The sequence below is a fragment of the Xyrauchen texanus genome, chromosome 49 (genome assembly GCF_025860055.1).
Source record: "Xyrauchen texanus isolate HMW12.3.18 chromosome 49, RBS_HiC_50CHRs, whole genome shotgun sequence".
NCBI lineage: Eukaryota > Metazoa > Chordata > Actinopteri > Cypriniformes > Catostomidae > Xyrauchen > Xyrauchen texanus.
The window spans coordinates 925,700-938,086 of NC_068324.1; the positions used below are offsets into that span (position 1 = coordinate 925,700).

Sequence of the window (12,387 nt, forward strand, 5' to 3'; positions counted from 1 at the left end):
TTTTTGTTATACTACATTTGGTGTAAAATTAATTTTAATAAGTTACATTTCATTTCAAAAGTAATTTCAGTAAAATTATTTAAAAAATACAAAAATGTACATACATTTTTTTAAACTTACAGTATTTTAATTAAAAGGTTATTTTACTACAGTTAACATAAACTTCATTTGAAACATATTGAATTTTAACCATTATTTACGCCATTTTATATAAACTTTATTAACATTTTTTTAACTTTAATTAAAACGTTGATATACAACATTTGTTATAAAAAGTATTTAAAACATTACTTTTAATTAAAATGTAATTTAAATGACATTTTATATAATATACTACATTTATTTTAAAAGTATTGAATTTGAATTAAAACTAGATTTTATATAATTTTTTTAAAACAAATGTAAAACAAATTAATTATAATTAAATCGTTATTATACTACAATTAATATAAACTTCACCACATTTTAAATAAACTGTATTTAAAAATATAGAACTTTCATTAAAACATTACTTTATATTTTATATACAATTTATTTTAAAACGTATTGAATTTTAATTAAATTTTGAATACAATTTTAAGTAAATTATTTTACATTTTAAATGAAAATTAATCTAAAAACTATTAAAAACCTTAATTTTATAAAGCCAGTTCGTTTATATTGCTAAGTGATACATATAACAGAAGAGTATTATATTATAATTGTTACTATATTGTGTATTATATTACTCATTGACCAATCAGCATCCAGGACCAGAACTAGCCAGTGTTTATAAAGCAAATTTTTTTATGTTTATTGTTACTGATCACGCAATGAAAGTGAACGGTGACAGAGAATAACATTCGGCCTACAGTAACGTTCTTTAATGTTCCACGGAAAGTTAGTCATACATGTTTGAAACGACATGAGTACATGATGACAGACTCTGAGTGAACTATTCCTTTAAGTTTGCTTCTACAGCTAAAAACAGGTTAAGATGATTTAATGGCATTCGAGCACAAACAGGGTCCAGAAACCTGTAGTAAATGGACAAGACAGCACATGACATGTGACAGTATATGAAATGAACAGCTGATGCTGCTCCAATAATCCCTTTAGGTGTTAATGACAGACTTACAGTACACACATGCAAACTCACTGATTGAACTTGGCCAAAAACACACATTTACACAATGCACTTCACTCGACAAAACACAAGTCCAAAAAGAGTCTGCTTGGTTTCCCAAAAGAATCCTTCAAAATCAGGCTCCAGCAATATGACAGTCATATCTCTGCCCCAGAACATCGTAGCAACATGGGGGTGGGCTCTTTTGACTCATGGAAGTGTAGTGAGGCTTTTAATGGGACACTGTGTTGACACATTTTGCCACTGCAAGCTATAAAAACTACGAAAATGCGATGCAGATAGTGAAGCTCATGTGGCCAGCATCCTGATACAGAAGCGCCTACTTGTGACCAGTCCCATGCAGAATTCAGCAGAAAACTATACAGATTTCCGCAAAATTGGAAAACCTTTGCTTCACAATTTTTCCTTCACACTTCACACATTCTTAAAAATAAAAAAATAACATCAACACAGAAAATACCAAAAAATAGTATGCAGATTCCATATAGGCCTGCCAGGGACCTATAGTAGAGCCACTGCGCAACATTCATAATATAGAGTGCTTAACCTGACTACTTGGCAAAAGAACAACAATTCAAAAACTAGTCAAATAAGATTTTGTGTCTGTTATTGGCAACTCTCGGAAACGTGTGCAGATTAGCAGAAATAACCAGAGGTCCAGAGAGTTCCAGGATTAAGCTGCCAGAAACACCAGCCAAACTCCAAGAGCCGCGGCCAACAATTTCCCCTCTGCCAGATGTTTACAAGACTTCACTTTCTTTCTCTATCTGACTGAGACGAGAGCAGGTTGATGGCGTTTGAGAGTTCTGCTGAACTGAGGCTAGCTTGATACACAAAGGCCTCTTTTGTATTCTTTACAACATCTAAGGTAAAACATCAAGCGATTTATTGGAAGAGTTAACAAATACAAGCACAAATGTGAAGAAACATGATGTTTATTGATTGTTCTTTAATTCACAACCAATTTTATTGGAATGTTACTATTGTGTCCAAATAAAATGACTATATTAAGCAGTTACTTGACATTGTAATGCTAATAAACACACAGTAGTGACTAACTACTAACGCCCAGCTGCACTGTAGAATATCCTAATTTTACCTTTTTATTATCACCTTGGCAACTACCAGCAACCAGATGGAACACCCTAGCAACTGTACAGAAACAAAAGCAACAGAGTGGTTGTGGTGTAGTGGGCTAAAGCACATAACTGGTAAACTGGTAATCAGAAGGTCGCTGGTTCGATCCCCACAGTCACCACCATTGTGTCCTTGAGTAAGGCACTTAACTCCAGGTTGTTCCGGGGGGATTGTCCCTGTAATAAGTGCTCTGTAAGTCACTTTGGATAAAAGCATCTGCCAAATGCATAAATGCATCCATGTAAATGTAACTAGATGCTGTATTTTTTGTTGGCTAAAATCTGCATCCCTGATTGACTTTATTGCTGTTTTATACAGCAGTAAATCAAGACTAGTTACTGCTGATCTAGCTGGTGACCAGCATAGGCATTTTATTCACCTGGTTAACAGCGTGGTTTTGCTTGTTAAACCAGTTCAGAGGCCTGTAAGGGAAGCCAGCATCCCAAACAGGAAACAGCACATAAAACATGCTGGTCACCAACAATGATGGTCTTTTCAAAAAGGGTCTTCATTCTTAAATTCCAATCTATGAAGCGGGTTCTTTCTCTTTTCTGTGCCATTTCAACCCTCCTGCGAGCACGCAAAATACTCATGCCACTGGGCTCTTCACAGGAGCCTCTGGATGGCAGACCAGGAGCTGACGTGAGCCGGTGCGTCCGCTCTCTTTCTGTGACGGGAGGAGCTGTTGGTATTTATAGACAGCAAGTGATGTGATGCCCTCGTTAGTACAGGGCTCACTGAGCCAGATGACAGATGGGCCGCTGGGGTCATGTGACCACATTACTCACTCCAGCGAGAGGATGAGCAGTAGGGAAACAGGAGGAAAGAGAGAGGCCAAGCAAAAAAAGGGGAACGTTTAGCGGAGTACAAAGAATCAAAGCAATTATGGGCCGGATCCTTACGCTGCATTTGTCACGTTGCTATTTCGCATTTCCACTAGAGATTTAATTTATTCCTTCACTTGGTAGACAGTTTTTTCCAAAGACACTTACAGTGTTTTCAAGGTATACATTTCATTATTATGTGTTTTCTTATGGAATTTTAAGGGATATTAAGGGAATTGTAGATGCTTATAAAGTTACGTTATGAATTGCATCCTTTTTCAGTCTGTTATGATTGTTTATGTTCACGCGGTACTCCTGTTGTTATTTTGCCGATCTCCACGTGCCAGTGAAGTGTAGAGAATGAGCCGCAATGTCTCCCCTCTGCCCATCTGAACAAGTGTGTGACTGTGTGTGTGTGTGAGAGAGAGAGTGTGTGACAGAGCTCCGGGGGAAGAGAGCTAGCTAGCTAGCTAGCTATCTATCTATCTATCTATCTATCTATCTATCTATCTATCTATCTATCTGTCTGTCTGTCTGTCTGTCTGTCTGTCTGTCTATCTATCTATCTATCTATCTATCTATCTATCTATCTATCTGTCTGTCTGTCTATCTATTGTATATAGAGTAGCCATTCATAGGTCCATGAACTGTAAATAATATACAGTATATATACAGTATGTGTGTGTGTGTGTGTGTGTGTGTGTGTGTGTGTGTGTGTGTGCGTACAATGCTCTTCCTGCTGAGCTAATGACTTAAAAGCACATGCTGACTAGTATCAGCGGCTGACATTTACATACCTAGTAGTCCATTTAACATGGTTTGCAGGATCAAACAGCTGATGTTTTGGAGATACATGGGAGACAAGACAGAGGCAAAAAGAGAGAGACAGAGAGGTCTTAAAAAAGCATTCGTGAGTACCTTCCCACATTAAAGAGCTCTAGACGAGCAGGTGAGCAGACATTGAGAACCTCTATCCTTTCAACTCCTACCACTACAAACAGCCCCATGAGGAGCTGACACAGGGCCCTCAGCACCACAAACAAAGGTGCAGGGGCCAATCACAAGAAAAAAAACCCTCTGTGTACCTGTTTTTGCTGAAGAGTCACAGAGGTCTATGCAGCGACTATTCCGCTTGCCGTAGTATGACTGAAGAGTGTTTTCATATAAATTATCATAATTTCATGTTGTTGGCTGATCGGCTGTGGCTTTAATAAGTCATTACAGTCTGGTATTTTGCCAGAATGCTAAAGGAAAATTTCACACAAAAAATAAAAACATTTCTTCGCTTAATATTGCTCCAAACATGTATGACTTTCTTTCTTATCCAGCACACTGCTGCTTACGAATAAACAATTTAGCTAATACAATATTTCATCAGGTATTTATGTGATGGTGACTAAATATTGACAGAATTTACATTTATGAGCAAACTATTTCTTTAAAGCATTAATAGACACAATTACAGCAATATTCAGAACTGGAGGCCCATTTCTCTCTTAAATAATGATTATAAGTTTAACACCGACATGAACTCTTTCATGCCTTTGTGGCTTTAATCAGAAAGCAGTGGGTCCTTATGCCAACAAACTAGGAACAACCAACAAATGCTTCTCTCTCTCCCTTCACTGCAGAACTTCATGTAGCACCTGGCAGACACACGGTTAATGAGACTGAGAAAGGTTTTCGCTTTCCCAGCCACTGATTGCAGTTGTTTTGGTTGGATTAAGATACTGCTCACCTCTGTTAACATTTTGTTCACTCAGAAAGGCTCGAGTAGCCCATTACTCCAGCCCCTCCATGTTGGTGTGAGGTGACCTAATACTGTTCAAACCCTTTCACACACAGCGTTTGATGTTTTCCTTGAGGTTAAAGGGTTAAGAAGGGAAATCCAGCCCCCTCCTTTTGTGGCACTCTTCTTCGAGTCTGAATCAGTGATGTGTCTTTTGTGTAAGCGCTGGTCTAAATCCAATGGAGTTGTGTTAAACAACACTAAATTAATTTGACTCAGTGTTATGGTTTCTGTCAAGGTTTAATTTCACAGACAAGAATGAGTTTTAAAATGGAACCACCTTCACAAGCTCAAATTACCCTTCTCATTAGCTTTGACATGTCAGTTTAAGGCAGGACTGTCAGTCTAACAAAAATAGAAGAACGAAAGTTTAGGGAAAATGTCTTACCATGCCATACCCACATTCGGTTCCATCAGCGAGGGGCATATGTTGTGTACGACATCCTTTATGGTCGCCCTCGGCACTGGTGCACCAAAGACGCTTGCACTGTTTCTGTATTTGAGAAGAATTGCTTTGGTCAAAAGTGGAGACATGAAAACATGAACATTTGATAAATATAACCCTGAACGGTTCTGAACTGTAAAGCCTAAAGTAGTCATTACTTAAACAATCAAGTTACCTTCATTAAACATTACATGAAACTCAAAAGATCGAGTACAAAATTGGGACTGTGAGGAATTCTTAACATGTTTGTAAGGTCAAAATGAGCTTATCAGGCATTTAAATAAGCTTTTTTTATGCTATTTAATTAAATTTTGTTTCTAATCGAGATTTGTCTGTGCTGACTAATGTCACTGTTTTCTGAATCTGTACTTTGACTTACTTTAGCTTTATCATATTAAACGGTAATTAGGTGAAGTTAACAGGCATCTTACCATAAACGGACAGACTTGAGAGCCGAGACCAAACATGAGTTCACACTGTCGGTTGGCATTGTAGAGTTGACCTGGAAGCTGGTTAGGAAGGTTATATGCTCTGCCTGAGGGCTCGTCCAGTAGACATTCACCATAGCCAGTGCTAATGCGATAGACAATAGATATCAACGCACTGGAAATCTCTTCCAAATAAATGTGACCGCTTCAAATTCGTTTTTTAAACCAGTTTCTATCGAGACAAGTGATCTGTCTGTCCTTAAGACAAGTGTTCAATTCTTATTGAAACTTATTGTATAGCATTTGTTATGTTCTTTCATTTGGCAATGGATAAAATCAATGCAAGTACAATTTCCAATTTCACCCAGTGTCTGAAGGCCAAGTGTAAGCTCATTGAGGTAACAGTGGGCGGTCGGCTTTGTTACCTGCTGGTAACTGATTGACTGGACTTAGTTAGACCTCCATTGCACCAGACAACACAAAAGCAGTATTTCAATGTGCGATAGAAAACAGCTTTCCCAAGTGAAAATTATGGGTTTCCAAACATCAACACAACTGTGCCAGAACATCAGCCCAACACGCCTCCAGCTCACACACTTTCCCAATATGTAATGAAATATCTTGTCCTTCCACACCCTTCCCTTTGAAACAAATAAAGGAGCAATATAAGAACACAGTTTTGAGGGCTTCATCATCAAGCTGGTCTTAGTGGGTCTCCCAGCCTGACTTGGCTGGTCTCATTTGCTGGTGTTAGAGATATTTTTGGAAACTTGTCAGCTGGTCAGGCTGGGAGACAAGGAGACCAGCTTAGCTAGGCTTGGAGACCAGACTGAATAGCTAAAGACCAGCTTGGGGACCAGATAGACCAGCCTGTTTAGGCTTGGAGACCAGATTGGCCAGGATTGGAGACCAGATAGACCAACTTAGCCAGGCTTGGAGGCCAGATTGACCAGCTGATGACCAGCTTGGGCAGGCTTGAAGACTAGATAGAACAGCTTGGCCAGGCTTGGAGACCAGATAGACCAACTGAAGACCATCTTGACCAGACATGAAGACCAGTTAGACCAGCTTATCCAGGCTTGGAGACCAGATACACTAGCTGAAGTCCAGCTTGGCCTTGTTGGAAGAGCATAAAGACATTTTTAAGACCTGAAAACCAACTTAGATTGGTTTAAGATGGATTTTTCAGGGGGCTTTAAATAGCTCTTTGAACTAACAGTACCAGAGAACTATTCAACAAAATAAACTTCACTCGCCAAAGCCTGTGCTCAGTTGCGCTGCTGTGGGCTCACCTTTTGGCAAGTTGAAGAAAGGAAATTGAGGGCTTGAGGAGCCGTATGATGTGTAATTATGTGACTTGTTGACGTTGTTGCAATTTGTCCTTGTAGGTGACATAAACACCTGTTTCAGAAGACCACAACTGATTCGGCCTCTCATTACCTTAAGACACCCTGCAAGACAACTTCAGCAGCAAGTGTCATTCTCAGGGTTTCATTTTTCTCAAACAGTGAGAAAGGAGGTAAGTTATGATGGCAGTGTTGAGAGAGAGTCTCAACTCTCCTGTCTGTTTCAGAAGTGCTACACACTCTCGTCTCTCCACACCTTGTCATCAGTATGTAAGAGTTTGAGTTATGAGATTGTTATTAAAAAACAGCAAAACTGTTGCTGACAAAAGCCACTCTTGAAAACCCTCACTGGAGTAATTTACTGTAGAGCTCTTAAAGAGTGATACAATTACAGAACTTGATAAGCTGAAACCATTTATTTATTTACAAATATCTCAGGTTTGAAGATAAGCCCTTTCACATTACTCTAATCAACGTTCTCCAATACGATCAATTCGGAGCGGCACGTCAAGCTAAAATTGTACCCCTGAAGCCACCGACCTTTCACATCGCAACCAATGAAAATCAGACAATTTGCACGACTTAACATTTGCCGATGCGGGAGCTAAAGTGAAAACAAGATGGAGACCGAATGATCAAGAGTCGTCAATTTTCCGGCAATCAACCTTCCAAAAAATTACCGATACCATGGAAAACTAAAGGTATCAGAAGATTATTCTATGGTGCTTAATGGTACCCATCTTAATTTTCCAAGTTTTTTTACATGGTACTCCAATGTACTTCAGAGAATACCATGGCATTAATGTGGCATGTGTACAAAAACCCTGGTATGACCATGGTACCATGTTCAAAAAACATGGTAATACCATAGCACATTTTTGTAAGTGAAAGACCAGTATGTTAAAACTTACACTACCCTCACAGTAATACCATGGTATATTTCCAAGAAACCCTGGTCCTATCATGGTCTTCTTGTAATGGGTATGCTTTGTAAGAGAAACCTCAGTTGATGTTAGGCTGCACCCTTTTGGCAAAGACACAAAGTCCACACCTGGGAATCATTTGGGTGGGTTTTGAAAAGTGAGTTTATCAAGGAAAATGACTCATGGGTAATATATTATTATTATTATGCTGTATTCAGCAGGCGCTGGATGAATGAACTAAGTAACAGGTCACGTGCCTCTCACCATCATGTCATTGTAAAACCATGGTATACTTTGGAGAACCTTGGAGTAGCATGTAAATACTATTTAGCACCATGATATTACTATTTGATACCATCACTGTACCATGGTCCAACCACAGTACTTTTTTGGAAACAGCCAACACATGGCTTATCAACCCCAAAAACAAAGAACTGTGGTAGCACAATGGTACAGTGATTGTAATACCATGTTAATTTTGATATGTACCATGGTATTTCATGTAGAAGAACCAAGGTATTTTTGGTAATGTGAGGGTACTTTTTCAAGTCCAAAAACATGGAAGTACTATGTTACTTTGTGGTACATTTTTGTAAGTGTGGGAACAAAAGCATCTCAATTATACAGCAGACAAAGTGTGTTCCTCATTTTTCTAATTTACTATGCTACTTTACACATACAGAATTCTCCATTGCGATGGAATAAAAGTGTGTTCACACACTGACAGTATTAAATTACCAACTCTTACTGAACATAAATGACTTCCTGTCACTATGTTGTTACAAACAGCTGCCTGTGTGAACACCCATTAAAGTACTGACCTCAATTTAATTAATTAAGGTAGTTTTAGTGCCGTTCCAGTGGATCTTGATATATTAAGAGTTTCTGCATTATAATCAAGCCACTAAAAGCTGTTTTTGTCTCTGTTTCTGTCATTAACAGAGCAAGTAAAAGCAATGTTTTTTCTAAATGAAGGCTCAAAGAATGCCTAAAGACTGAACTTATTGAGTGGACTGTGAAAATAGCTTTCATGTTACAGAAGCCTCTGAGATACTGACACATTAATTAGTCTGGTTAAGTGGGTTTGTGGGATTTAATCAACGATCTGTGTTTACTCACATCTGTCAAAACAATAGAGTATTTGGCACTTTCCATGAATAGGGTACAACATTTTTATTTTCTTACATTAACTTTTGGAACAGGGTTGAATATTACTTTTTTGATATGTTGCATGTTGTAGAGCTCTTGAGTGTCAATGGACACACTAAACACACATGCACTTGACTGAGTCTCTGCATGTGAAGAGCTGCAGACATCAGTGAAGGGGGTTTGAAGCTCTGGATGCCTTCAAACAGTTTCAAACTATATTCTCACCAATGCATAGTGATCATGCAATCGGACAGGTGCTCTAATTTCTGAACTCAAAGACACTATCTTGTATCATTAGCTTTTGCTTTGTACTTTACTAAACACCTTGTTTAAATTCTTTGACAAAAGGTCCCGGTCTAGTCCACATAACCTGGTCATTCAGCATGCTGTGCGCTACCAAACACTTATCAACAGGGCTTTCTTCAGTGGAGCTCCCGAAACCATTGGAGCAGAGAGAAGATCAAAGGGTCACGTCCAGAGAAAATCTAATTATAACTGACATTTCCTGTCTTAAAGGGAAGCCCTTCAGCTGGACTGCTGCTTTCCCTTCGCTTTGCAAGCCCTCAATGAGCCATTGCCCTGAGTTACGCTTGCTAAGGTGCCAAGCACGCCAGCGACTAAATGACTGTTTGTCCGGCACCCCCAGAGAAAGCAGACGGATGAAGACAGGACAAGTCCTTGTGAAGTGGAAAGTGCAATTTTGAACTCTGGAGAGCATGACCAGTTGTAGACTTGCTCAAAGGTCATTTTAACTTCAAAACCACAACAAACAACACCCAGCTGGAAAAACTAGGTCATACTAGCTCAAGTTAATCAAGCTGCTTGGTCAGTTCAAGCTGTGTTTTGGGACATGGTGAATCAGATAAACTAGTTTCCTCGTCAGGATAAGCAAGGTGGTCTATCAGCCCTAAAAGCATGCAACACAAATTACAAATTTGTTGAAAGACTTTAAAAAGAACATATTTTTAAAGACAACACAAATGACTAACAACCTACTTCACTGGAAAAACCATGTCATACCAGCTGTATTTGGTCAAGCAGGTCAATCAGTTCAAGCTGTGTTTTGAGACATGGTTGACCACATAAATTAGTTCCCCAACAGCTTGAACAAGGTGGTCTACAAGCCCTAAACAGGAATTTACCAACCAGATACTCTACCAGGTCAACTTCAACCACATTAGCTAATAGTCAAACCAGTTAGAAACCATGTAATGCCAACTTAAGCTAGCTTTATCTGGATTTTCCAAGACAGAACTAAAGACTATAAAAATAATATATTTTTAAAGACAAAACATTTGACATACAACTTGCCGGAAAACAAGGTCATGCTAGCATGAAGTGATTGAACTGGTCAACCGTTTCAAGTGTTTTGTTTTTGGAACACGGTTAACCAGTTCAACCAGTTCAAGTAAAAAAACCTGGGTAGTTCAGTGGTAAAGACGCTGGCTACCACCCCTGGAATTCGCTAGTTCGGATCCCAGGGTGTGCTAAGTGTCTCCAGCCAAGTCTCCTAAGCAACCAAATTGGCCCGGTTGCTAGGGAGGGTAGAGTCACATGGGGCAACCTCCTCGTGGTCACTACAATGTGGTTCGTTCTTGGTGGGGCATGTGGTGGATGGCATGAAGCCTCCACACGAGCTATGTCTCCGTGGCAACAAGCCACATGATAAGTTGCGCGATTGACGGTCACAGACGGGGAGGCAACTGAGATTCATCCTCTGCCACCCGGATTGTGGCGAATCACTACGTGACCACAAGGATTTAAAAGTACATTGGGAATGGGGAAATAATACAAAAAATATATACTTTTTAAAGAATCTAGTTTTAAAAACAACAACCTAATGAAAAAATTAAGTTCATGCTAGTTTAAGGTGGTTCAAATCTGTAAGCCATTTCAAGCTGTGTTTTGAAGCAGGGTTACTCAGAAGAATCAGTTCCTCACCAGCTTAGCTAAAGTGGTCTGTCAGCTTAAATAAGATATTCTACTGGGTCGACCTCGGCCCAGCCAACTAGTTATTCTACCGGGTTGATCTCCGCCTAGCCAACTGGTGATTCTACTGGGTCGACCTCGGCCCAGCCAACTTGGGATCCTACTGGGTTGACCTCGGCCCAGCCGACTGGGGATTCTACCGGGTTGACCTCGGCCCAGCCAACTGGGGATTCTACCGGGTTGACCTCGGCCCAGCCAACTGGGGATTCTACTGGGTTGACCTCGGCCCAGCCGACTGGTGATTCTACTGGGTTGACCTCGGCCCAGCCAACTGGGGATTCTACCGGGTTGACCTCGGCCCAGCCAACTGGTGATTCTACCGGGTTGACCTCGGCCCAGCCAACTGGTGATTCTACCGGGTTGACCTCGGCCCAGCCAACTGGTGATTCTACCGGGTCGACCTCGGCCCAGCCAACTGGTGATTCTACCGGGTTGACCTCGGCCCAGCCAACTGGTGATTCTACCGGGTCGACCTCGGCCCAGCCAACTGGTGATTCTACCGGGTTGACCTCAGCCCAGCCAACTGGTGATTACCCACCAAAACCAGCTTGGCCTAGCTAATGACCAGTTTGGACCAGCTAGAAAACATTTAAAACCAGATAAAACCTTTAACTGATTTTGTCATGATTTTACAGCAAAGAACTTTGTGCACTGAAACAAATAAAGTGTGAAATGGGAACTAAACCAATCCACAGATGTGTAAAAGTGTAAGACAAGGAGATGGTCACCCACTCGAGGAACTCTGTGATGTATTTGCGGCTGCATTTGGACCAGGACCAGGGGCTTGTGTCGTAGTTCAGCGTTGGGGCCATCACATGATACTGATGCTTGATTCCGGCCTCGCGGCACTTTGGACTGTCATCATGGGGCATGTTGAACCTTCAACACACATAAACCACAGACTGATCAGATCTTATAGATGCAAAACATTAGATTGATTGTGTTTAGTCATGTCCAGAGGTCACCGTAAACCTTGTGTAGAGTGTCTGGGAACAGCAGTCGATTTTATGAAGCTCCATAGATCTGATTTTCATTTTGGGGTAAACTAACTCTTTACATTTAAGAAATCTTTACTATTCCATGCAGTTTTTGTGTCCTCAATGGTTTTGCTCAATATACACATACACATTCAGGATGTCATCAACAGGAAACAAAAAACATCTTTACTATGATAGACAGGAAGAATCCAGAAAAGTTAAATCATTTGGAGAGGAAGAGTTGTACTGAAATG

General features: G+C 40.0%; 1 protein-coding gene across 1 annotated transcript in view; it reads right to left on the minus strand.

Annotated features, from left to right (window-relative positions):
* LOC127640120 (A disintegrin and metalloproteinase with thrombospondin motifs 20-like) overlaps window positions 1–12,387 on the minus strand; it is a 97,984-nt gene that overhangs the window by 57,816 nt on the left and 27,781 nt on the right. The window contains exons 9-11 of the mRNA XM_052122523.1: window positions 11,889–12,035; window positions 5,753–5,894; window positions 5,265–5,369 (exon numbers count right to left, since the gene is read on the minus strand). Coding sequence (XP_051978483.1) covers window positions 5,265–5,369; window positions 5,753–5,894; window positions 11,889–12,035 — 394 coding nt within the window. The remainder of the gene's footprint in view (window positions 1–5,264; window positions 5,370–5,752; window positions 5,895–11,888; window positions 12,036–12,387) is intronic.